This window comes from Leptonychotes weddellii, chromosome 1, assembly GCF_054177405.1.
Source record: "Leptonychotes weddellii isolate Sample4059 chromosome 1, ASM5417740v2, whole genome shotgun sequence".
Taxonomy (NCBI): domain Eukaryota; kingdom Metazoa; phylum Chordata; class Mammalia; order Carnivora; family Phocidae; genus Leptonychotes; species Leptonychotes weddellii.
In genome coordinates, this window is record NC_138369.1 from 140,544,037 (window position 1) to 140,569,510 (window position 25,474).

The following is a 25,474-nucleotide window of genomic DNA, read 5'->3' on the forward strand; positions in this document are numbered from 1 at the left end:
TAGGTATCAGTGTGATTGGATTGATGAAAATCTATTATAGAAATTCAACAACTAAAAAAATGTTTGCCCTGCTGGAGAGATATCCTTAGAATTTTAGTTTAAACTATATTGTGATTTGATTAAAACACTGCTTCCAGTTGACTTAGAAGGTCTTGTGCCTGGTTCCTTATTCACCTCAGTTCTCTTTGCTTCATCTTTACTTCTCATAGGTTTCTTTTATTTCTCTTAGCCCTTGTATTGGTCATGGTTCTCCAGAGACACAGAAAAATTGATGTATATATAGATACAGGTATTAGGTATAGATAGATTTATTTTGAGAATTGGCTTACATGATTGCAGGAGCTAGCAAGATGGCAGTTTATAGGACGAACTGGCCAGCAGGCTGAAGACCCAGATAAGGGTTGATTGTTTCAATTCAAGTCTGAAGACAGTCTGAAAGCAGAATTCTTTCTTTTTACTGAGTACCTCAGTTTTTCCTTATAAGGCCTTCAACTGATTGGATGAGGCCCACCCACGTTATAGAGAGTAATCTACTTTATTCAGTCTTTGGACTTAAATGTTAAAATCTACAAAATAACCATCACAGCTACATCTACATTTGTATTTAACTGAGCATCTGGACATGATAACCTAGCCAAGGTGACATAAAATTAACCATCACAGTTCTTGAGAATATTACCCTCATTAGAGTCATTTGAGCTTTTCTTTTCTTTGCCAGTATGTCCTACTTTTAGAAGAGTCTAGTTTAGTGGAATACTACTACATTATTATATTGAGATGGATTGAAGAGGTTTATTTTGTTTGTATCTAAGTACTGGATTCATTGATTGTTTTGTAATACCAATTCAGCTTGCCAAGATTTGGGTTTTATTGTTATGAAATAATCATATTTGTTATGTAGTAATTTGTAGAAAAACTATGAAGTAAAAGCTTTATGTTAGAGCTGTGGATTGTCACATTTTCTCTTAGTGAAAGTAAGTTACTAAGTTTGGAGATGTTGAACAGATATATAAAGGTTTTAGAAGATTAACAAAGGGGCAAAGCTTATTTTGTATGTAGGGTGTTTTTTTTTCCTCTTTAGTGTATTTCATCCTGTTGAACTGTTGAATTAAAAACACTGACATGTATTTTGAATTAGAAATATTATTTAGCTGACTTGTGGTGCCCCTTCTGCATAGTGCCACCTTCATTGAGACAAGTAGGTTCAAAGTAGTTGCTTAATGAGGTGTAGTGGACAGAACATTGAACTAAAAGTTAGCACATGTGGATTTGAATCCCAATTTCTTCACTAACTGTGAGACTCAAGTTATTTCATCTTTGGAGACTTTATTTCGTCATAGGGAGAAATGATTTATTAATTACCTCAAAGGATAGTGTTTGTAAGGCTGAAATAAGCTATGGAAACAATAAAATAGAAAGCCCCATATAAATGTGGTGTGGTATTACTACTTCTGGATGTCCTAGATTTCTGGAACAAATAACATTAATATCTTCTTGAGAAAATTTCATTGTGGTTTTGAATAAAAATAAATACGAGTCCTGTAGTCTCCTAATGTGTTCACTTTGAGAATGAATATGTTGGGTAGAGACTCACACTGGGAAAGTAAATGAGGAATAGTAAATGAGTGATAGAGTAGAATAATCATGGTAAAATATCACATTGGTTTTTTTTTTTTTTTCCAATTTGAAAAGTGTTTTTGGTGTTATTCATTTTAGAGTTCATTTGTAAAATGCTACTAACATTGTCTCCTCCTTTCAGAGAAGTTGTGAGAATTTAGGTAATTTTAAGTGCTTATATGTTGCTTGAATCTGGTAAATAGAAGATGTTTACAATTTCAGTTATTTTTTTAAATTTTAAACAGGTATTGCAGGAATAACTGAAGCAGTTAAGGAGATTACATTGGAGAGCAAGGTACTGGTTAATTAGTTACATTTCTAAATTTCAATGACATAGTTATTTGCATGTATATATATTCTTCTTCAACCTGATTATTTTCAAGCTTTTTAAAATTGCAGTTGTTTTTTTCTTCTCTCACTTTCCTATATCCAAACTGCTGCTGCCCAGTGCTTATTTTCCTTAGTCTGTTGTATGGTTAAAAAAATTTTTTTTGAGATTGTAACTACTAATTTTCACCAATTGGGAAGGCTACTAGGCTAGTTTAAAAGAAATAGCTTTTTATTCTTACGTGTAAGTACCAGATGTTCTGTAAATCGAGGTTTTTGAGGTTTATGTACTTGCTGATTAGATGCTAATGATAATATTGTTTAAATTTTATAGTTTCTTAATTCACTGCTATTTTGGGTGGAAGTTTTTGTTTTTGAAAACTTAAAGGTAAACTTTAACATCATCCAAAATACATATTTTGACTGAGTGGAAGCTAAATCAGTTAGGTTTTATTGTATGATTTATTGTGGGGAGGGGAGTAAAAATCTATAACTGGGTGGAATTTTTCTGATTGAAAATTTTCAGTTAATTCAGACTGTATTATATTAGCTTTTCATTTCTAGAGAGAAAATGGTTGCAGTTGTTTTCATATATTTGTTTGAAAAGAATACAAAATGCCTTTACCCTTATCTTTTCTTAATTATTTTTTAACAGATCTCTTAAGAGGATAGGATATTTGGACAGAGTAATTGAGTTTCTTTTGTCCTTATAAAACATTTAGTATAAGAATTACTAGTTTAAGATACTCTCTTCTGTGTGTTTTTGTCATTTGGATCTTTTGGGATTTATAACTGGGTCTTAACAGGAAGTGTTAGAAACTAAAACAAGTTTTTTTTTGTTTTTTTTTTTTTCAATGTACAATTTTATGCTTGCTGGGGATTAAAGTTCACTTCATTGGCCTGAAAATTCATTCTTTTGAAATTCTACTTTTTGGAGAATTTGAACGACTAAAGAGAAATCACCAAAATGGCTTTTGCTACTTTAGAAAATCTTGTTTACTCCAGCCATTAATTGTATATGCTTCACACTTTGGGAATGATAAATGGCAGAGTAGTGTGGATAGCATTTTTTGATAGGTTTATGGTAATTCAAGAATTTTTTTAAAATGCAGTAATGGTTAATATGGTACTTGTTATCCCACTTAACATCCTTATGTCAGACTAAAAGATGACTCCTTAGAATAATGTACAACTTGAATGTCTTTCCTGTCATTTCCTATTTAATATAGAATTTACATTATTTTTTATAATTTCTTACAATACTTGTTGTCCAGACCCAAGTATTAATCTTTCTTGTGGATTTCTACTGTGTTTTACTGTTTCAGGTATGATCACCATAACATCAACATGATTAAAATTTCCCGTAATGATCAGTTTGTTAGATATTCGCTCATCTAATAATTATCTAGATACTATCTTCTAGTATCACATTTGGGTGTGGTAATGATAAGTAATTTAAGTAAAAATTAAAAGTAATTTAAGTTTCTAGTGGTAAACAGAAATCTTCTCTAAGTAAAACTGTAAATTGGGTGAAACTAGATGTCCAGTTTTTTATACTTTACTACATTGACTTTAGATTTTTAGAATATTGATTTTGTAAAATGATAATTGTATATTAGGCTCGTCTTTGGTTAGTATTATTCTTTTATTCTAGTGCAAATATAGCTTAAAAATTTAACTGAAATCTTACATGTTATAATAACTGTAAAGTCTTGATAATTTTACTTAAGTCATCCTAAAATATTGTTAACAAATTAGAATATGTTTGATTTATAATAATAAATGTGATTTACAAATATATACATTTTTTCTCCTTTAAATTATATGATAAATTATAACTCTGAACCAGTTTTCTAATATTGGTGTTATTCCTTTTAGAGTTCATTTGTAAAGTGCTACTAACATTGTCTCCTCCTTTCAGAGAAGTTGTGAGAATTTAGGTAATTTTAACCAATGAATTGGTTAAATAATACTATTTTTTGGAAGTGCAAAAATCGTTAAATTTAGCTTAGATGATTCTTGGTGCTTCTATGATACGTTTTATATTTTTCAGTCACAGCACTTAGCACATCACTTTTAATATTTGGTTTATGGATTTGTTATCTCCACTGGAGTAGGAGTTTCTTGAGGATAAGAACTGTCTTTACGACTCTTATTTTCACAGTGGTTTGCATTGTGCTGACACATGAGTGTTCAGTGTTTGAACTAATGGACATATTTAAGTGACTTTAACTATAATTAATTTCAAAGGACAGTATAAAACTTCAAGATTGCTCAGCAATATGTGAGGAGGAGGAAGAAGAAGACGAAGGAGAAGCTGCAGATATGGAAGGTATTTATGTTCTAGATTTTCTTTAATCACACTAGAATGTTGATTTTGGAATATTTGTAATTGATGTGGATAAGAATTGTACTCCATTTTTAGATTTTAACATTTAACAGCTTAGAGAGGATTTTATTTAGTTTAAATTTAGTTAGTGCAGAACGTACCTTGGTCTTGGACTGTTGGGCTTTACCTAGGACATAGTCTGTATAGCATTATTTCTAGTGGGATACATCTTAGTCATAAATCTTTAATGCAGTTAAAAGTTCGAAGATACAGATTCTTAAGCTAATTCTTTTTTTTAAGATTTTATTTATTTATTTGACACAGAGAGACATGGCGAGAGGGGGACACAACCAGGGGGAGCGGGAGAAGGAGAAGCAGGCTTCCCACCGAGCAGGGAGCCCGATGCGGAGCTTGATCCCAGGACGCTGGGATTATGACCTGAGCCGAAGGCATACGCCTAATGACTGAGGCACCCAGGCACCCCGTCTTAAGCTAATTCTTAAAAACTATTTCAGAGCAGAACAAAGTTTGCTCATGTATTATGTATTTTCTTTCTTTTTTTTTGACCAAATAGATAGAATTTATGGTGAGATAGAAATGTTTTATAGCATGTAGTACTGGAAGATGGTGCCAAGTGGAGTTGAAGTACCATAATAGCAAGTGGTGTTTGCTGATGAGGAGGTGATGCATAGCCAAATTGCCAGAGTAGCCATGACTCAAAGTACCTTTTCTTTTGTTTGTTTGTTTGCTTGAGAGAGAGAATACAAGTGAGGGGGAGGGGCAGAGGGGAAGGGAGAAGCAGGCTCCCCGCTTAGCAGGACTCGAGGCTCAATCAGATCCTAGGACCTGGGGATCATGACCAGAGCCAATGGCAGACACTTAACCAACTGAGCCACCCAGGCGCTCCTTTTTTTTTTTTTTATTTTTTTTATTTATTTATTTGACAGAGAGAGACAGCGAGAGAGGGAACACAAGCAGGGGGAGTGGGAGAGGGAGAAGCAGGCCTCCCGCAGAGCAGGGAGCCCAATGCGGGGCTCGATGCCAGGACCCTGGGATCATGACCTGAGCCGAAGGCAGACACTTAACGACTGAGCCACCCAGGCACCCCGACCCAGGCGCTCCTTAAAGTACATTTCAGTTTTGTTTCCTAAATTACTTTTAAGCCCTCATTAAACCTAGCTGTATATCTGTTCCTGAATTCTAGTAAGAGTTTTGTCCTTATTTTTATGGTAAACTCCCATCCTTTGAAGAAATCAAAATGAATTACTTGTAACCAAAATTGCTTACAGCAATCTCACATACCATCTCTGTGGTCAACTTCATATCTAAACCTCCAGTCCAGATCTCCTGAACTTCAAATGTACTTGTTTATTTTCACTTGCACCTGAATGTCTTATAATTGTCAGCACCACCTCCTTGCACAAATACTTTCTGCATTCCATCTGTCTGAACTGTGTACAGTTACCCAAGCTGGGGTGGGGGGTAGGAAGAATACTATGAGTAAAGCACTGTTTTTAGAGTACAAGCTGTGGGACTGCCTTAAATATCTGACAGCCTTTTATTGTGTTTGTTACATTCCCTTGGAAAGAGCTAAAGAAAAAATTGCTTTATATGGAATTTTGCTTAAAAAAATCGTGTTGATGGTATAGCAGGTAATATAACAATTAGTATAACGGGCAATTTTCATTCCTTACTCAACAAACATTGGGCAGTATAGTATCTATATATCAGGTACTGTTCTTGGTGCTAGAAATAAAGCAGTAGACAAGATTTTATGGAGATTATATTTTAGTTATAGGAGACATACAAAAAATAATAAGCAATATATATGCTATATTAGATGGTTATAAGTGTTAGGGAGAAAAATAAAGGAGGGGAATGAGACAGAGAGTCTTGGGGAAGGATGAGTGTTATTTTAAATAGGTTGGTCAAGAAAAACCTAATTGAGAACATGAGTTTTAAGTAAAGCCTGGCAGGAAGTGAGTGAGCAAGCTATTTGGCTATCTAAGGAAGAGTGCAAAGGAGCTGAGGTAGGAGCTTGTGTAGCTTATATAAAATACTGTGAGCAGGGGCGCCTGGCTGGCTCAGTCAGTAGAGAATGTGACTCTTGATCTCAGGTCATGAGTTCAGGCCCCACATTGATTGGGTTTAAAAAAATAAATACCCGTTCAGAGAGGAGCAAGCGCAGAGGCGGAGAAGTAAGGTGTGCAGTCAGTGAGATAACCTTGGGACCAGATCATGTAGGGCCCTGGCTCCAACTCAGTGAGATGAGAAGCTATTAGAGGGTTTTTCTAAGTAGAAAAGAACTTAGAATGAGATTTAACATTTTAACAGAATCACTGTGAGTGCTGTATTAAGAACAGATAGAAGAGGTTTAGGGACAATAGTTAGGCTATTTTGATAATCTAGGCAAGAAATGATAACACCTTGGGCTCAAGTGGTAACATTGAAAGTGATGAAAAACAAAATTCTGGACATATTTTGAGGGTAGGGTCAAAAGGATTTGCTGCTGAGAGGGAGTAGCATGAGAGAGACAGAAATAGTCAAGTGTGACTCCAAGGATTTTTGACAGTGTCTGGAAAGGTGTCGTAACTGATACAAGGAAAATTACAGGACCGAATCGCTTTGGAGGGGGAGTTTGGGAGTTCAGTTTTGGATGTGTGCTCTTTGCAATGTACATTAGTCATTCCAGTAGAGCCATAAGTAAACGAATATCCAGGTTTGTAGCCAGGGATAAATTTGGGAATTATTAGCATTTAAAGCCATTAAGACTAGATGAAATCATCAAAGGAGTAAGTGTGGATAGAGAAAAGACAAGGTCCAACAACTGAGCCCTTGGTTACTGCAGTGTTTAAAAAAGTTGAGATGAAGAAGAATCAAGCATAGAAGATAGTAAAGGAGAAGCCAGTGAGGTGAGAGACAAAGGCAGGAAAATACAGTATTTTAACAGCCAAGGAAAGTGTTCAAACAAGGTGGGACTAAATCATCCAGATGGCCCTGTGAGAGATCAGTTAAGATGAAAACTGGGAATTTACCCCTGAATTCAGCAACATGGAAGCCTATGATGATTTTAATGAGCACATTTTATGCAATTATATAAATAGCCATGTGTATGCGATGGAGTCACTGAGTGTTCTACAGTACCATTATGCTGTTCAGTATTGCTGATAGGCTGTAGTTTGGACCAGGCGTTGGCAAGCTAACTTTCTCTGGCTCTGTCAGTTAAAGAATCTGCTGCTTTGGAGGTGTAAAATTCGGTCCCTCATACCTATTCAATATCTTCAGTTAAAAGCAAAAGCCCAGGTTTTGAATGATACTCTGAAGTGATACATAGTTTGGTTTGGGAAATTTTTTTGAACTTGATTAATCTTCTGTTGCTTTTTATAACAGAATATGAAGAAAGTGGATTGTTGGAAACAGATGAGGTTTGTAAATTGAGTTTTTAGTTAACTTTTAGTGAATAAACTTGGGGATTAGTATTTCTAATAGTATCTTGATATTTCCAATAAACCTTTATTTATATGTTTGCATTGGTTATAGCATATAATATTTTAGCTTTGGCTTTTAAGTTCTGTTTGTTTTTGAAAAAAAAATAGAGAGTGGGGAAAAATATTTTCTAAATTGTCAGATTCATACAGATTTTATTTTATTTATTTATATATATATATATTTTTAAAGATTTTATTTATTTGACAGAGAGAGACACAGCGAGAGAGGGAACACAAGCAGGGGGAGTGGGAGAGGGAGGAGGCTTCCCACTGAGCAGGGAGCCCGACGGTGGGGCTCGATCCCAGGACTCTGGGATCATGACCTGAGCTGAAGGCAGACGCTTAATGACTGAGCCACCCAGGTGCCCCTGTCAGATTCATACTGATTTTAATGGGTGTAAATTTCTCCCCCTATTGCCAGGCTACCCTAGACACAAGGAAAATAGTAGAAGCTTGTAAAGCTAAAACTGATGCTGGAGGTGAAGATGCTATTTTGCAAACAAGAACTTATGACCTTTATATCACTTATGATAAATATTACCAGACACCACGACTATGGTTGTTCGGCTATGATGAGGTAAAAACAGAAAATGTATTTTAATGTAAATGTTTTAAATTGTTGGATTTAATTCCTTTGTCATTTGGTCTGTGGGTATATATTGTGGCCTTCTAAATTTTAGTAATCATTTGTTTTACAATTTCATGATTAATACTGAACTTGATTCTTATTTTGAAGAAACTATGAATTATTCAGTGTGACAGTAACACTATAAAGAATCAAACAGAAATAATCTGTTACATATTTATTGCTTGGTCCCAGAGGGTTATTCCTTCAAAATAAAAGGGAAATTAAACTTAGTTTGTTGTATTAAATTTGTTGAATATACAAGGAGGCATTTACAGAATGATCATATTGGCATGTGTGGTTTTTTCTTTAAGACAGAAAACCCTTTTTTTTTAAATTCATTTACTTAATTGAATTAAAGGATAACAAATAAATTTAACTTGTTTTAACCTGTCATTCTTATGATTATGAATGGGAAACAAAAAAGTGAAACAAAATAGACCCAAAATATGAGTTGTAAAGTTATAAAATGCTTTGACAGCCATGAACTTGCTTTTTTTTGGGATCTTTATTGCATTAGATGGTGGCTGAAGTCACATAGCATTGATGTAGAGACTTCTCTCTCCTCCGTTTATTGGCATAAATGGATTGTAAACTCTCCCCCCAAACAGTCTGGTAATTCTAAATAGTCTGGAATTCTATATTACAAGTGATATGGGAGGTGGGGATAAATGTATTTTAAACATGGAAGTTTAGGTCTAAAAGTTTTTAAACAGTGATTTCAAAACATTTTTTTATTGTTTCAGCAAAGACAGCCTTTAACAGTTGAACACATGTATGAAGACATCAGTCAAGATCATGTGAAGAAAACAGTGACCATTGAAAATCACCCTCATCTCCCACCACCTCCTATGTGTTCAGTTCACCCCTGCAGGTGTGTGTGTGTGTGTGTGTGTGTGTTGTGTGTTGTGTGTACTGCATGGATTTATTACTTGGCAATCTGTAAACAAAGTGTCCTAACAGAAAAAAATATAATAAGCAAATACAGTTCTCTTTTGTCTTTCTTAGAAATGTTCTTGTGTTTAAATGTATAAGAAAAAGGAAAAGGTCAGCAATTTATTTTAAGTTTAATTCATTAATATTTTTTGCTCTCTTTGTGTGTTTAATTATAGTATAGATCTTTGTGATTTTACTACTGTTTTTAGCTCCAAGAATAATTTAGAAGATGCTTTTTAGATTTTAAAAAATACCCATCATTTAGACATGGTTTGCTCTGTTGTGTTGTAGCCTTCTATGAATGTGGAGTATGAAGTTATCCTTGTGTTTTTCTCTGTGACCTATTTATCTCTTTTTATTGGTTAGTGAAGAGAGATGTATGCAGAGTTCTCTTTTCCTTTACTCTTCAGTTGAGAGATGTTCAGCCCTACTAACTCAAGTGCATTTTATAATTTGGGATTTTCTTTGTATTATTGTGTTTCTTCAGGGCCAAATAAGTGAAGCTGAGTCTGTATGCATGATTTGTTCAGTTATTTCTAATGGGTAGCTTTCACAAAACATTGAGAAATTCTGGTAACAATCTTTTTGAGATGAAAACTTTAGTATTCCATTGACTAATTGGATGCAACATTCTAGTTTTTAAAAATTCTTTAATATTTTCTTCTCATTTTTTACAGCCTCTTGATTCTCAAACTTTATTGTATAGAAAGCCTAGTTCATTTTTCCAGTTTTTTTAATGTCAAGAGTTGTTAATATTGCTAACTGAAAAGTAATTCAAGAGTCATTAGTTTTAGTTTTGTATTATCTAAAAAGTTTTCATTTTATTTTGTCAGCTCCTGTGGTGGTTTGAGGTTTCAGGACAGTGCTTATCATACCGAGGCATGTCTCTCTCTTGCTTGTAAATTTTAGTCTGGAAAAGAAATAAGTAGTTTAACTGGTAATTAATGTGAAACATTTTAATAAATGACTGTTATGCAATGTAATGTAAATAGGGCAAAAAAGTTGGGGTTCTATAAGATGAGATTTCAAGTACATTTTAGGCCTTGCCATGGGCCATCTTAGGTTATGTTTTTGGATTCGCAGAGTTAATACTTTTACTCTCATCTTCTAAGTTGACAGCCTCTGTCATGAAGTTTATATTCATAAAAACTGAAGCACCATTATTTAAGCCAGAGTGTACCTAAAAGATCATTCTTTTGTGCATGGCCTTTTTATCAGTTCATATACTTAGGCAATTACTTTGATATCAGAGGAAAGACACTGGTTGACTATGAAGAGATTTGTGGATTGGACAAAAACTTCAAATAAACATATTTTTTTATATAAAGCCAAAAAATTATTTCTAAATAGAATCAGATAGATGGTGCCTGGGTGGCTCAGTCGGTTAAGCGTCTGTCTTCGGCTCAGGTCATGATCTCGGGGTCCTGGGATTAAACCCTGTGTCAGGCTCCCTGCTCAGTAAGGAGTCTGCTTCTCCCCTTCCCTCACCCTCCCGCCATGCTCTCATGCGCTCTCCTCAAATAAAAAAAAAAAAATCAGATAAATTTTACAGTATGCATTAGGACAAATTAAAAATATATAACTTGGTGACTCTAACCAACTTAGCTTTTTTAAAACCCAATTTAGGCTTATTATCTGTTAAATATTTGAATAGTCAAAATCACAGCATTATAAATATGTCTGTTTTTTTGATTAGCTGTTACCATGTAGCTTTTTTGAATTTTCCTGGTCTGATTCTTGTTTGTTTCTTAGAGCAGAGAGCTCTTGCTCTGCAATTACACCCTGGCATGATTTCCCTTTCTCTGGCTTTCTGCTGCCCTAACCACCCCCCCAACTCTTTTCCACCCCTGTTATAGGGAAACTAGTGCTATTGTGTTTTGACTACCATAGCTTTTAAAATTTAGCCTGTGTTCCAATAAAACTGTACATGATTCTCAACAATCTGACTTGTTGGGGAGTAGGGAGGAGAATATTTTATAATTATTATGTTAAAATTAAATCACAGACACTAATAAGGTAGATTTCTTCACAAAAACTTGCTTTTCCAATTTTGATCTAATTACTCTATGCTAATAAGATTTATTTGTTCTTTTGCTTTTAGGCATGCTGAGGTGATGAAGAAAATCATTGAGACTGTTGCAGAAGGAGGGGGAGAACTTGGTGTTCATATGTATCCTTACCTATATATGTCATTAGTGGCATATTGGCTCCTAGGATTTTTTTTTTTTCCTCTTTGGAAAATGTTGGTACAACGTTAGTGCCACAGTACCTATAACTTGTTTTAGCCCCTCATATGTCTTAGTAGGACTTTATTTGGAAAATGTTACATTGTGATAGTTCTGCTTTGTTCAGTTGGTTAGCACATGTCCCTGTGTGCACCAGTCAGCTCTGCCTTGTTCCAGAGCCTTCGATCAATAGGTACTTTTCTAGGTAGCAGCTTGTTGCTTTTTGTTTGTCCAAGAGGCAATGGCTAAGAGCATGTGAACATAAAACCATTGCTCTTGATGGAAAAGAAACTCAGTGGGCATAATTTATTGATGAAAGAAGAGTAACCTACTAATTTAGAAGATAACACATGAGTATCTTTTCCCTAAGTATATTTCCAATTTAACTGTTATAAAAAATGTGCTTCCCATCAGGTAAAGTTAGGTTGTGTCATTCTAAGGTCTCTGAAGCAAAGAATTCAGCTTAACAAATAGGTTAATTAAAAAGTAAAACACACAAAGTATATTTCAGATATTCTTAAAGTATAGTATTTTTATTTTTCTCCAGATAAAAGCACCCTTCTTATATCTTACTATGGTTTTCCTACTTAGTTCTCTGTGGTTGACAAGAGGAATAAACTAAACTGCTGGATCCTGAAATACATGTACCCATAGCATGGATTCATCAATAGCAGCCAAAATCAATGATTTAAATGCCAAATAGTCTGAATTAATCTGGTGCTAGGTTGATGTTACACTTGGTAGTTCATGCCACTCAGTGTTAGATGTAGACTGAGGGGTCACCGCTGTCTTGGAATTACAAATAACTTAAGAATTGCTGATAAAGTGTGTTCCTCAGAGGAACACTGGTCCTGTTTGGCATTAAAAGAAACCAAGAACTTTTGGGGGGAGACGAACCATGAGAGATGATGGACTCTGAAAAACAAACTGAGGGCTCTAGAGGGGAGGGGGATGGGAGAATGGGTTAGCCTCGTGATGGGTATTAAAGGGGGCACGTTCTGCATGAAACACTGGGTGTTACACACAAACAATGAATCATGGAACACTACATCAAAAACTAATGATGTAATGTATGGTGATTAACATAACAATAAAAAATTAAAAAAGAAAAAAAAAAAAAGAGAGACCAAGAACTTTTAGTCTAAACCAGATTTACTCCTGAAACCCCATGATGCATAACTTGAGCGTTCATCTCTCTTATAGGCTAGGTAGCAACTTGGAAGACTCTGTGTTTAATAATTGACTCATCAATTCCCCCAATAAAAATTAAGCTCTTAATATATCCAAGAACAGTGGAACATAGGGAAAAAATCAGGATTTTATTAAAGACAGTCCGTTGTAGCAGATTCTATGGCAAGTACATGCACTAACTTAAAATCAGTCCTTACAGAGGGTTTCCACTTTATTTTTTTCTCTTTTGCTTCAGTGCTTTTATATTCTTTACCCTGCCTTATTTTCTAACATACCCTAGCAAACTAACAGGCAGTAAAGGAACCATTTCCCACTCATTTAAATATGCACAACCTTGTCCTTATTTTTATATCAAAATAATTGGGCTCCTGTGAATTCATACTTATTAGGAAGTTTGACATTCAAATATTAAATGGGAATGGGTCAGGCAGTCTTAAAGTTACGGAGAACCTCATGTTGAATAGAAACAAACTTGCATGAGTGAATTTTTTTAATATACTTGATTTAAGATTTTGTCTTCCATATTTTTTCTGAGAAATCTTTGCTTAATAAGGATAATTACAATGTTAGCTTAAATCATAGTACCATTTACCAATCTGTTTTCCTTAGCTAAAGACCTATAGGTATCTTCTAATTTTCTTGAAGTTTGTACAAGCTGTCATTCCAACAATAGAATATGACTACACAAGACACTTCACAATGTAACGAAGAGAGCATAGAATCTATCCTAATTATTGTTTCTGATTTTTAAACAATTAACCCATAGATGTGACCATTGACCATATTCACCAATATGTACAATTTCTCTAATAAAGAGACTTCTATGTTTATGCATTAAATAAAAAAAGTTCCACTACCAGACTTATTTGTTTAATAAAAATGAGTGTAAAGAAACTGTTCTTGCTTCTTATCAAAAGGTGGTAACAGTATTTTCTTTAAATAAGAACTCTGAAAGTGAAGAAGTATCTCCTATAGGATGATAAAAGAGTATTTTTGGTTCACATTTATGAGGAAGGCATTAAATGTGTTGTAATAGTATGAACTAGGGCTAAAAATTACTGCAGGCTAGACATACCTTCCCTTTCTCTTCCTCTTTGTTCTTTTTATTTTCTGTCCCCTCCCCTCTTCCCAAGTCTCCTACCTGCTAATGGCCAATATTTATGAAGAACTTATTGTGTGGCAGGAAATGTGCTAATACTTACCTTGTTTCCTGATTATTTTAGTAAGTTGATACCACCAAAATTACTTAAGGATTCAGGAATATTTCTCCTGTTGTGATTGCATAGTAGAATATTAGCCTTTAAAAGGATCTCTTTGTTGTATCACATCAGTGTGTAGATCTGGATGTAGGAGTTCAGAAAGGTAAAATGCATTCTACTGTGGGACAGCCAAGCAGTAGGACCAGAGTGCCCATTAGGACATTCTCTTTATACATTGCCTCTTGTCCCTGTTCCTTCTATTCTGCACATAATGGAGTGACTAACCTTGCTTTTAAGGAACCTTAGTTGTTGTTTTTTTTTCCTCTTATCATCATTCAAGAATACTCTCTTTACTTTCAGTGCCCCTTTACTTTTCTCCTTTTACCAATTGTAGTTCAGTTCTTGTATTGCAAGGAAGTCTCTATAATAGAGATAATGACCAAGTCAGAGTTAAGGTGCTGATACAGTGTAGTATGGAGATACAAATATGGGCATCATCCTCTAATACACTTTAGGTATCCTGCATGCTCATAAAGCCAGCAAGCTCTCTTCCTTTCTTTATTTAATCTTCCAAACTGATTTTACTGATATATTCTGGTTTTGAATACCTTCAGTCTAAATGATATCCATTATTAGATATTACCACATTGTCCACATTTTTTCCCAGTTAAATCTTACCAAAAGTACAAATAACCTCAAATCTTTTTAAGTTATGAGTCCTATCTATCTCCGTCACTGCTGGGGGGCATAAAAATTTTGCTGGTCAAACCTTTTTAGTTTCAGATGTTTTTTCCAATTGAAATCTTTGTAGGGATCCTTAATACATACAACAAAAATGGATTTGTTAATGGTATGTGTTTTTGTAAGTTCATAGGAGTTTATGACAACAGTGGGTTGTTTTGATGAAATTCAGATTATGGATGACAATCTTACAAGCCTTTGCAACCAGTTTACTTTTTATATTAGCCTGATGGTGTTTTTAAACATCTGATTTGTATAAATAGTAGCAAATGGTAATAGTTTTTTTCTTGCTTTTTTTTTTTTTTACTTTTTCTTTTGAAATTTATATTTATAGAAGCATCACAAGTCCTGTATACCCTTTCCCGGCTTCCTCTAATGTTAATATCTTACATAACCATGATATGTTTATCAAAACTAAGAAATTAACATTGATACCATACTATTAACTGCATGTTTTATTCACATTCCCTCAGTTTTTCCACTTAATGTCTTTGTTCTGGAATCCAATCCAAGATACTGCATTGCATTTAGTTGTCATGTCTTAGTCCCTTCCAATCTGTGAAAGTTTCTGTCTTTGTCTTTTTTGACCTTGATACTTTTGAAGAGTAATTGAGGACAGAAATTTTGTACAGTGTCCCTCAATTTGGATTTACCTGATGTTTGCTCATGTTCAGACTGAGGTTAAAAATTTTGAGAAAAGACGCCTGGCTGGCTCAGTTGGTTAAGCGTCTGCTTTCGGCTCAGGTCATGATCCCAGCATCCTGAGATCAAGTCCCACATCGGGGTCCTTGCTCAGCGGGGAACGTGCTTCTCCCTCTCCCTCTGCTGTTCCCCCTGCTTGTGCTCTTTCTCTCTGACAAATAAAATCTTTAAAAAAAAAATTGGGGGGGAAGAATACCACTGAGCTGGTGTGCCCTTCCTTCTCTTTGCATTATGTTAGGAAGCAGTCGGTTAAGGTGGTGTCTGCTAGGTTTCTTATTTTCAAATTCTAATTGTTTATTGCTCGTAATGGGAATACAACTGACTTTCATATAATGATGTTGTCTTCTGCATCCTTGCCAAATTCATTTTTAATTCCTGGTGTTTGTTGCAAGTCCTTTTAGATTTTCTACATAAATAGTCATATCTTCTGCAATTATAGTTTTACTCCTTTCTTTCCAATCTGTGTATCTTATATTTTTCTTAACTCATTCACCTGGGTAGGACTTCCAGTACAGTGTTGATTAGGAGTAATGTGAGTAATGTAATCCTTACCTGTTCCTGATCTTTGGGAGAAAGCACTCAGTTTCTCACCATTAAGTAGGATGTTAGTTGTATATGCCCTTTAGTAGGTTAAGGAATCTCCCTTCTGTCTCTAGTTTGCTGAGTTTTTGTTATAAATGTTAGATTTGTCTTCTGTATCTATTGAAACAATCATATAGTGTTTTGTATTATGTCTGTAATAGAGATTACACTGGTTATTAAGACAGCCTTGCATTTGTTAGATGAACCATGTATTACTTTTATATGCTGCTGTATTCAATTTGCTGAAATTTATTGATGAATTTTACATCTGTGTTTATGAGGGATATTGTCAGTAGTTTTCTTCTCATGTCTTTGATTTTGGTTTTACAGTAATGTTAGCCTCATAATATGAGTTGAGAAGCGTTCTTTCTCTATTTTCTTGAAGATACTGTGTATAGAATTAGAATTTTCCTGTGAAACCATCTGGGCCTTGAGAGGTTTTGGAAATTTGTAAATACAGGTTCAATTACTTTCTTTATACTTAACTATTTATTCTTGAGTTTGATAACTTGTTTTCTTGAAGGAATTTTGTTCTGTAGTGGAGATAGAGGGGAAAGGTCTTGGTGGAGTTTCTGCCCCTTTTGCAGAGCTGCTGTTCCCTTACCCCGGATCTGTACCACAGTGGATACTTCTTAAGGCCCCTTCTGATCTTTTCTGTGAGTGCCGGGTAGAATTCATGGAAGAAGAGCCTATGAGACAATGTGGACTCCCCCCGGTATCTTTGGTCCAAAGGGTTCACAGTGTTCTGCCATTCTGGAGTCTGCCTTCCCGTTTGCCAGCTATACCAGCTGTACTGCCTCAGGTGGGCTTGTGTCACCTCTCCTTTTTCCTGCAGGGAAGACTTTGGATCAGTTGTTTCCTTTGCAACCTTAGGTCTCCTGTGGATTCACATAAAGTCTTAAATTTGAAGCTAGTTTTGTTCCTTTTTTTGCTGCAAGGATGGAAGAAATACTTTTTCCTGGTCTCTACATCTTGAGGCAAAGTCTTTGTGTTTTTTAAAACACCAATTTCAAGATAGATTCATTTAAGCCAAGTGGTGGAAGAATGTTTATGCTGACCTCTGCATATAAATGATTTAAACTGGAAATACGTGATAGTGTGATAAAGACTTGAGAGCTCCCTTCAGTTGTCTAAAGAATGTAGTTTATTTTGTAGGATTTGGACTTCTAAGGAGAGACAAGCAAGAAACTTGAACCTAGATTCTCCTAAAGTATTAGGTAAGTAAGAAAAACAGGCTTATTAGAAGGAATTCTTTTATAAGCACATGAGCTCTAGTAAGTTGATTCATAGGTAAAGCTTATTACTCAAGCCACAGGATGGAAAATGCTTTGTATTTATAATTTATACTCTTTCTACGTCCAAACAAGGGAGCATATTCTTTTTTTTTTTAAAGAATTTTTTTTTTTTATTTATTCATTTGAGACAGAGATAGAGAGAGAGAAAGAGCAGGAGCAGTAGGGAGAGGAAGAGAGAGAAGCAGAATCCCTGCTGAGCAGGGAGCCCGACATAGGGCTCGATCCCAGGACCTGGAGATCACATGACCTGAGCCGAAGGCAGATGCTTAACCATCTGAGCCACCCAGGCGCCCCCAAATAAGGGATCATATTCTTGCAGTGAAAAATTATATATGCCTGAATTGAGGTAAACCTGGTCTGATGAGAGCATAGAAGTAGGCCAAAAATACCTGTAAAGGGTGAAATTAAAAACTTCCTAGAAGAAAATGTAGGAAATACCTTGTGACCTAGGATGTAGAAGTCTTAAACACCAGCCCTTCCCCCTACCCAGCATGAACCATAATGCAGAAAATAGATGAATTTTACTATATCAAAGTTTTGGATTTATTTTAAGAAGGCAATACAGACAAATTTAATAGACAAATGGTAGATTGAAAGAGGATATTTATAAAGTCTAAAACTGACAGGGGACTCATCTTTTTAGACTATGCAGGGAAGTCCTACAAATCAACAACAGAGAGCAATCAGGGTGTCAGTAATCTTTTGTATAACAAATTACCCAAAAATGTAGTGACTTAAAGCAGTAATAAGCACTTACTATCTTTTACAGTCTCTATAGGTTAGAAATTTGAGAGTGACTTCGCCCTCTTTCTGGGTCAGGGTCTCATGACTTGCAGTCAGCTTGTTGGCCATGGTTGCAAATACTTGAAGGCTTGGCTTCAGGTCCTGGAATATCCACTTCTAAGACAACTCACTCACTTGCCAGATGACCAGCAAGTTTGTGCTGGCTGGTAGCTATTTCTCACCTTGTGGACCTCTCCATAAGGTTCTTTCAGTGTCCTCAGGACATGACAGCAGGCTTCTCCCAGAGCTCAAGTCATCTAAGAGAATAAAGTGGAAACCACAATATCATTTATGACCTCAGAATTTACACACCATAATTTCCTTAATACCCAATTGGTTACACAGATCTGCCCTATCCAGTGTGGAAGGAAACTACCCAAAGACGTGAATGCCATGAGGCAAGGATCATTGTGGGCCATCTTGTAGATTCACTAAGTCCACAGCCAGGAATTCTAATTTCTTTTAAAAAGATAAAATATGTTTGAATAGGCAATTTATGGAAGAAAAACCCCAAAAGCTAAGGAGTATTAAGATAAACTTACCAGAGAGATTTTAAAACAAGATGCTTCTTTATATCTGTTTAGTTGGCAAACATTTGGTTGGATAATGACAGGCATTCAAAGACATGCGAAGGTGCTGGAACCAACCCTGTGCACTGCTGGAGTGTAGACTGATACAGCCATTTTAGGAAAGAATCTGGTAGTACTTCATCAAATTAAGAATGTCTCACTTCTGAGTATAATCAAAGGAGTGGATGCAGAAGACCTTATAGGGATGTATTAGACAAACTCAGTTTTCTACCTGTTTTCTCATGTAGAACACTTTACTTCTAGTTACCAAATGTGTAAAGGTTTTTCCCCACACCAAGCAGTTTTCTGTGACACCAGTTGGGTGTCCTGCAATTTAACTTCATTCTCACTGCCTGGAGATAGTATCAGACCCACAGGTTAAGGGCTCAGTTGCACAAAACTGTGCCCACCCTACTTCAAATCCCAATAGCAAGTGATAGGTCCCCAGGTTACAACTTACATCTGATTTGGTTACAAAATTAAGCGTTCCCACGATATCCTCCTCAGATTCGATTAATTTGCTAGAAGGGTTCACAGAACTCAGAGAAACACTTAACGTTTACTGGTTTATTAAAGGATATGATAAAGGATACAGATGAACAGCCAGATGAAGAGATACATAGGGCAAGGTCTGGGAGGGTCCTGAGCACAGGAGCTTTTTTGTCTTTGTGGAGTTGGGGTGTCTCACCCAGTGTGAATGTGTTCGGCTGACTCGAAGCTCTCTGAACCCTTTACTACTGAGATTTTGTGAACACTTGCTCACATACGCATGATCAATCTACTCTATTTCTAGTCCCTCTCCCTTCTCTGGAGGATGAGGTGCGGTATTGAAAAACCATGAGAGACTATGGACCCTTGAGAAACAAACTCAGGGTTCTAGAGGGGAGGGGTGTGGGAGGATGGGTTAGCCTGGTGATGGGTATTAAAGAGGGCACGTATTGAATGGAGCACTGGGTGTTATACGCAAACAATGAATCATGGAACACTACATCAAAAACTAATGATATAATGTATGGTGATTAACATAACATAACAAAATAAAAAAAAGAAAATTCCAAACTTCTAATCATGGCTTGGTATTTCTGGTGACCAGCAGCCAACCAAGAACCCACCCAGAATCACCTCAGTAGAACAAAAGATGCTCTTAGTGTTCTTTTTAGGAATTTCTAAGAGTGTTAGGATCCCGGTGTCAAGAACTGAGGGCAAGGACCAATCTATATATTATTATTATTTTATAGGGAACAGTTGGGAGGATGCCTTTGCTATATTGTTTGTGGTAACAGGAGTTGGAAGCGATCTGGCCATTTTCATTGTTGGGTTACAAGATACTATACAGCAATCAGATAAACATGACACAACATGGATCTTAAATACAGTTTTGAATAAAAAAAATGGGTCTGTTATTCCTTTTGCAGTTTCTGTTTTCCGTTTTTATTTGGCTACCTGTTAGACATTACAAACATGTCTAAACCAAAACTCCCAGTTCTATATCCACTACCAAACACCCAACTACCACAACTGAGCTGCTGACAATAAAAACCCATTATCTTCTTCCGATCTTCTATCTCAGTTAATGTCATTACTACCAATCCAGTTGCTAAGCGAAAAACCCTAGGAATCATCTTTGCTTCCTCTTTCTGTCAACCCCTACGTTAGTAACACATATCATGTCTCAGTAACAGGTCCTGTCCTTTCTACCTCCACAATGCATCCTGGTGCCTGGGATTCTGCACATTGAACCAGCAACTCACATGATTCTAATGCAGGAGATTCATGGATCACACTTTGAGAAGCCCTAAGAAACACTTTGTCCTCTTAATTGAGTAAACTCTTCCTTTTTGAATAATTTTAGGGCTTGAGAGGGAAAAATTAAAAGATACTTATTTGGGCTTTTTAGAATAAAAGTCATTTTCTTGATTCCATTATTAATCAGTGAATCAGCAGGTCTCAAATGATAATACCTTTCCAGATTTATCTCCAGTACAGTTGAACAGGGAGTTTAGTAAACAGGAGATAGCTAAGAACTGGGCTCTAGAGTTAGTATTTAATTCCCAGTTCCCTTACTTTAGTTGTGTAAACTTAGTCGGTTTGCTTGCCTTTGAACCTCCAGGTTCCTCACCTATAAGAATTGCAGTTTCTAGCCATAGAGTTATTAAGGGGATTGAATAAGATAGTACATGTAAAGCACTTAGCACAGTGCTTGACCTTTAATGCTGCTGCTAGTATGATGATAATGATCACTATTGCTACCACTCTAGAACTAGGTTTAAGGTGACAAGTATCACATACATCCGGCAGAGGGCAGTAGAATAGCACAAGATTTAAGTATTTAAGCATACTGGAGATGCCAGTTACTGAAAATCACTTCTCCCTCTCCTGATACTTTTTGTTGTAATGGAGGAAGGAAATGGATGATGTTGGTGAACCTCCAATATGTGAGATTCTCATCCCTCCATTTACTGAAGAACAGTGATACACCCAGTTTATTTTGGTTATTAACCCCTTATCAACCATGTGGTTTACAAATACTTAGATTTTGTTTTTGTAATTATTTGCAGTTTCAATCTCCTAACACCTCTCTTGTCCTTCATATTAAAATGAGGGAAATGGACTAAAATTGTTTTTGTCTTATCAAGGTATAATTGATCAAATGATGTATTTAAAGCGTACAAAGTGGAGGCGCCTGGGTGGCTTAGTCAGTTGAGTGTTCAACTCTTGATTTCGGCTCAGGTCACTATCTCTGGATTGTGGGAGCAGGCTGCATCTGGCTCTGTGCTCACAGCAATCTGCTTGGGATTCTCTCCTCTCCCTCTGCCCCTCCCCTTGCTCATGTGCTTGCTCGCACTCTCTTATTAAATAAATAAATAAAATCTTTTTTAAAAATGTATACAAAGTGATGATTTGATATATAAATAAATGGTTAATGGATTCTCACAACACATCCATCACCTCACATATTTCCCTTTGTGGGAGGTGATGAAAACATTTAAAATCTACTCTCTTACCTAAATTTCAATTATACAATAAAGTATTAACAACTATAGTCACCATACAATACATTAGATATTGATACATTATTCATCTTATAACTGAAAGTTAATACACCTATTCACCAACCTCTCCCTATTTGCCCCACCCCCTGGCAACCACCAATCTACTCTCATTCTAGGAGTTTGATTTTTTTTTTTTAAAGATTCCACATATAAGTGATAATGTGTGTTATTTGTCTTCTATCTGGCTTATTTCACTTGGTGAAGTGCCCTCCAGAGTCATCCATGTTGTTGCAAATGACAAGATTTCCTTCTTTTTGAAGGCGGAATAATATTGTGTGTGTGTGTGTGTCTTACATTTTCTTTATCCGCTCATCCGTCAAAGGACAGGTTGTTTCAATACCTTGGCTATCATAAATAATGCTGCAATGACCATGAGAGTACAGATATCTTCTTGAGATAATGATTTTGTTTCCTTTAGAATATACCCAGAAATGAGATATATGGATCATATCGTAGTTCTGTTTTTGATTTCTTGAGGAACCTCCATGCTGTTTTCTGTAGTACCTGTATCAGTTTACATTCCTACCAACAGTGCACAAGGTCCCTTATCTCCACATCCTCATCAACATTTGTTATCTCTTTTTGATAATAACTGTGTAACAGATGTAAGATGATATTTTATTATGGTTTTGATTTGCATTTCCCTAATGATTAGTGATGTTGAGCATCTTTTCATGTACCTGCTAGCCACTTGGATGTCTTATTTGAAAAAAAAATGTCTTTGTTTGTTTTTTGTTTTTTGTTTTCTTCTTGAGGGGCCTGGAGATGGGCAGGGTGGGGAGGCACGAGAGAAGAGCAGGTCTGAGATGGGGGACCTGGGCACCCCACGGGCCAGAGGGCTCTCTGGAAGCTGGAGCAGGGCAGGCTCAGGAGGGACAGGACGGTGGGGCAGACCCCAAAGGGCATCACAGGCCATGTTGCAAGCAGCACAGTGACATGTCCAGAGTGCACAGCGCTTTATAAAGGCCACGGTGAAGGACAGGGCTCTTTTTGAACCCTTCTTGTCTGCTGCCTAGGTCAGACACAGCCACTCTTGCCTGTGTCGCTAGCCCAGGCCGGGGGAGTCGCTTTTCAAGTGGGGGGTGTCAGCGAGCTAGGACCATAACACTCCAGCCCAAGCGCGTGTAGAGCGAGACGATATGGGGCAGCGCTGCAGCCGCCTGGACTCTGCGAAGCCCGGTGGAAAACCAAGAAAACAATGGAGAGGTTTGGAGTAGCCATTACAGCAGGCCCAGTGGGACTGCTCTGCCCGAGGAAGGCCCAATCTTCCCCTTCCTTTGCCCTTTTTTTTAATTGGGATATGGGGGTGGGGGGCTTTGCTATTGAATTATAGGGGTTCCTTATATAATTTGGATATTAACCCCTTATTGGATATGTGGTTTGTAAATATTTTCTCCTACTTCATAGGTTGCCTTTAACTTTTGTTGATGGTTTCCTTTGCTGTACAGAAGCTTTTTATTTTTTATTTTATTTTATTTTTTTAGATTTTATTTATTTATTTGACAGAGAGAGACACAGCAAGAGAGGGAACACAAGCAGGGGGAGTGGGAGAGGGAGAAGCAGGCTTCCCGCGCAGCAGGGAGCCCGATGCGGGGCTCGATCCCAGGACCCTGGGATCATGACCTGAGCCAAAGGCAGACACTTAACGACTGAGCTACCCAGGCGCCCTAACCCCAAAAAACTCTTAATACAGTAACGTGCAGACCAGCTTTACATGTAATAGTGCCAAAGTGAAAACAATCCAAATGTCCATGAAAAGGTAAATGGATAAACAAATTATGAAACAATGGAATACTTACTAGGAATAAATTGCTGACACAATTACATGGATGAATCTCAAAATGATCATGCTGAATGAAGGAAGCGGACAAAAGGTAAATACCATGATTCCATTTATATGAAACTCTACAAAATAAAAACTAAACTATAGTGACAGAACATTTGTTGTCACTTGGAGATGGTGGATCAGGCATGGGCAGAAGGGAAGGATTACAAAGGCATGAACTTTTGGGGGTGATGGATATGTTCATTATATTGACTGTTTCGTGGTTTCATGTTTGTATACATAGGTGAATTTACCAAATTATACACTTTAAATATGAATGGTTTATTGTATATCAATTATTCTTAAGTAAAGCAGTTTTTAAAATGTATTTGCCACTTGTACATGTTTTTTCTCACAAATAATTATATTCAAAGAAAACACAATCTAGTCATCATAGAATAGGCCTTGTTACTCATCCACTCATTCTCAAAATTTTCTGAATATCTGTTAGTGTCTGTAGGAAATACAAATATGAATCTTTTACACTAATGAAGCATATAATCTGATAAACTAGTTAGTTAGGCTTTGGAAATCATAAACAATTATTTTTTTTATACTGTTTTCACAAAGATCCTTACCAGAAGCCAATCCCTCCCAATGACAACGTGTCAGCTGCTCCATACAGCTCAGAACCTTGCTCCACATGTCGTCAAACATGTGAGCAAGGACATCCTCTTTCATGCAGTAAAATGGAGCAATGGGAGGGTACCCTAATTTCTGTTTCTCTGGAGCTGCTTGTAATTTCTTTCCTTGAAACCCCTCTTCCATATCAGTGTGGTTGAATGCTAGGTATTCCTCTATTATTCCTTCAGAGAAGATTACACAGTCTTTCTTTTCTCTTTCCATAGAATACAAGCTAGGGGATTTGGCAATGGAAGATGCTTTATGAGCATAAGAAGATGAAAAATGTAACTTATTTCTCCTAATACCAAATATAGTAGAATCTCTTTCTTAAGAAAGTGTTGCCTCATATGAAGCTGAAACAACAGAAGGGGATCTAGGATACAGCCCATAACTTTCACTTGGAGTGATTATCTGCCTACCCAAAATCCTGAGGTGAGGAAAGCTACATGTCCATTGTTGGCACTCTTCTTGTAGGCTCTTAGTATGCACGCTCAACTTCTGCTCATACAAGAGCTCATCAATGGCTGTGAACATTGATGTGATTGTGATCAGTGGCATTTTGATCAAGTTCACTATAGGCCCAGGAGAAGTCCGAGCTACCTTCTGTAGAGATCCCTGTGCCTGTATAGCTTGGAAAAGCAGATCTTGAATTCCCAGTGTCAGCTGATGTGAAAGGTGATTCTTGTGTGATGACAGACTCACTTTGGGAACTTGTGTCTTTTTCATGGCTGTCATTGGTAGAAGAAATTTCATCCAGCTGCCCTGGAAGAGGATGGCATGTTTTGTTACTCCTTTCAGCTCCAAGCTTTGTGGCACCGCCTTCCAAGTGTATCTGGAGATCATCCTCCTATTCCTCTTCTGTCGTGGAGGGGGCGGACACGCCAGTGTCGGGGCCTCCAGGCCTGGCCCTCCCGCCGGCTCCTGCCCGGCCCCCTCCCGCCATCTTCCGGGCCCGTCACGCCCCGTCACCTAGACTCCGGACCGCCAACACTCCCTGGGTCCAGAAGCTTTTTAGTTTGATGTAATCCCACTTGTTTATTTTTGCTTTTGTTGCATTAGCTTTTGGTGTCAAATCCAAAAAATCATTGCCAGACCAGTGTCAAGGACATTACCTACTATGTGTTCCTCTAGGAGCTTAATGGTTTCAGGTCTTATGTACAAGTCTTTAATATATTTTAGCTGACTTTTGTGTATGGTATAAGGTGGGGGGCGTCCAATTTCATTCTTTTGCGTGTGTATATCCAGTTTCCCCAATATCATTTATTTATTTATTTATTTTTAAGATTTTATTTATTTATTTGAGAGAGAGGGAGGGAGAGAGAGAGAGAGAGAGCAAGAGAGCACAAGCAGGGCCAGGGACAGA

The 25,474-nt window shown here is 36.7% G+C and overlaps 1 protein-coding gene and 1 pseudogene across 3 annotated transcripts in view; one reads left to right on the forward strand and one right to left on the reverse strand.

The window, feature by feature from the left end:
- Nucleotides 1–18,449, forward strand: part of ATG3 (autophagy related 3) — a 32,436-nt gene extending 13,987 nt beyond the window's left edge. For 2 of the 3 annotated variants that reach the window (XM_081797080.1, XM_081797090.1), the window contains 7 exons: nt 1,863–1,912; nt 4,195–4,276; nt 7,664–7,698; nt 8,183–8,338; nt 9,133–9,260; nt 11,424–11,492; nt 13,362–13,632. In XM_081797080.1, the coding sequence (XP_081653206.1) occupies nt 1,863–1,912; nt 4,195–4,276; nt 7,664–7,698; nt 8,183–8,338; nt 9,133–9,260; nt 11,424–11,492; nt 13,362–13,443 (602 nt within the window). In that variant the 3' untranslated portion in view covers nt 13,444–13,632. Of the gene's footprint in view, nt 1–1,862; nt 1,913–4,194; nt 4,277–7,663; nt 7,699–8,182; nt 8,339–9,132; nt 9,261–11,423; nt 11,493–13,361; nt 13,633–18,385 lie in introns of those variants that run through there. The other variant, XM_081797085.1, reaches the window with a different exon arrangement.
- A 5,455-nt stretch (nt 18,450–23,904) lies between these two features.
- Nucleotides 23,905–24,954, reverse strand: LOC102731845 (primary cilium assembly protein FAM149B1 pseudogene; annotated as a pseudogene).
- Nucleotides 24,955–25,474: the final 520 nt, after the last annotated feature.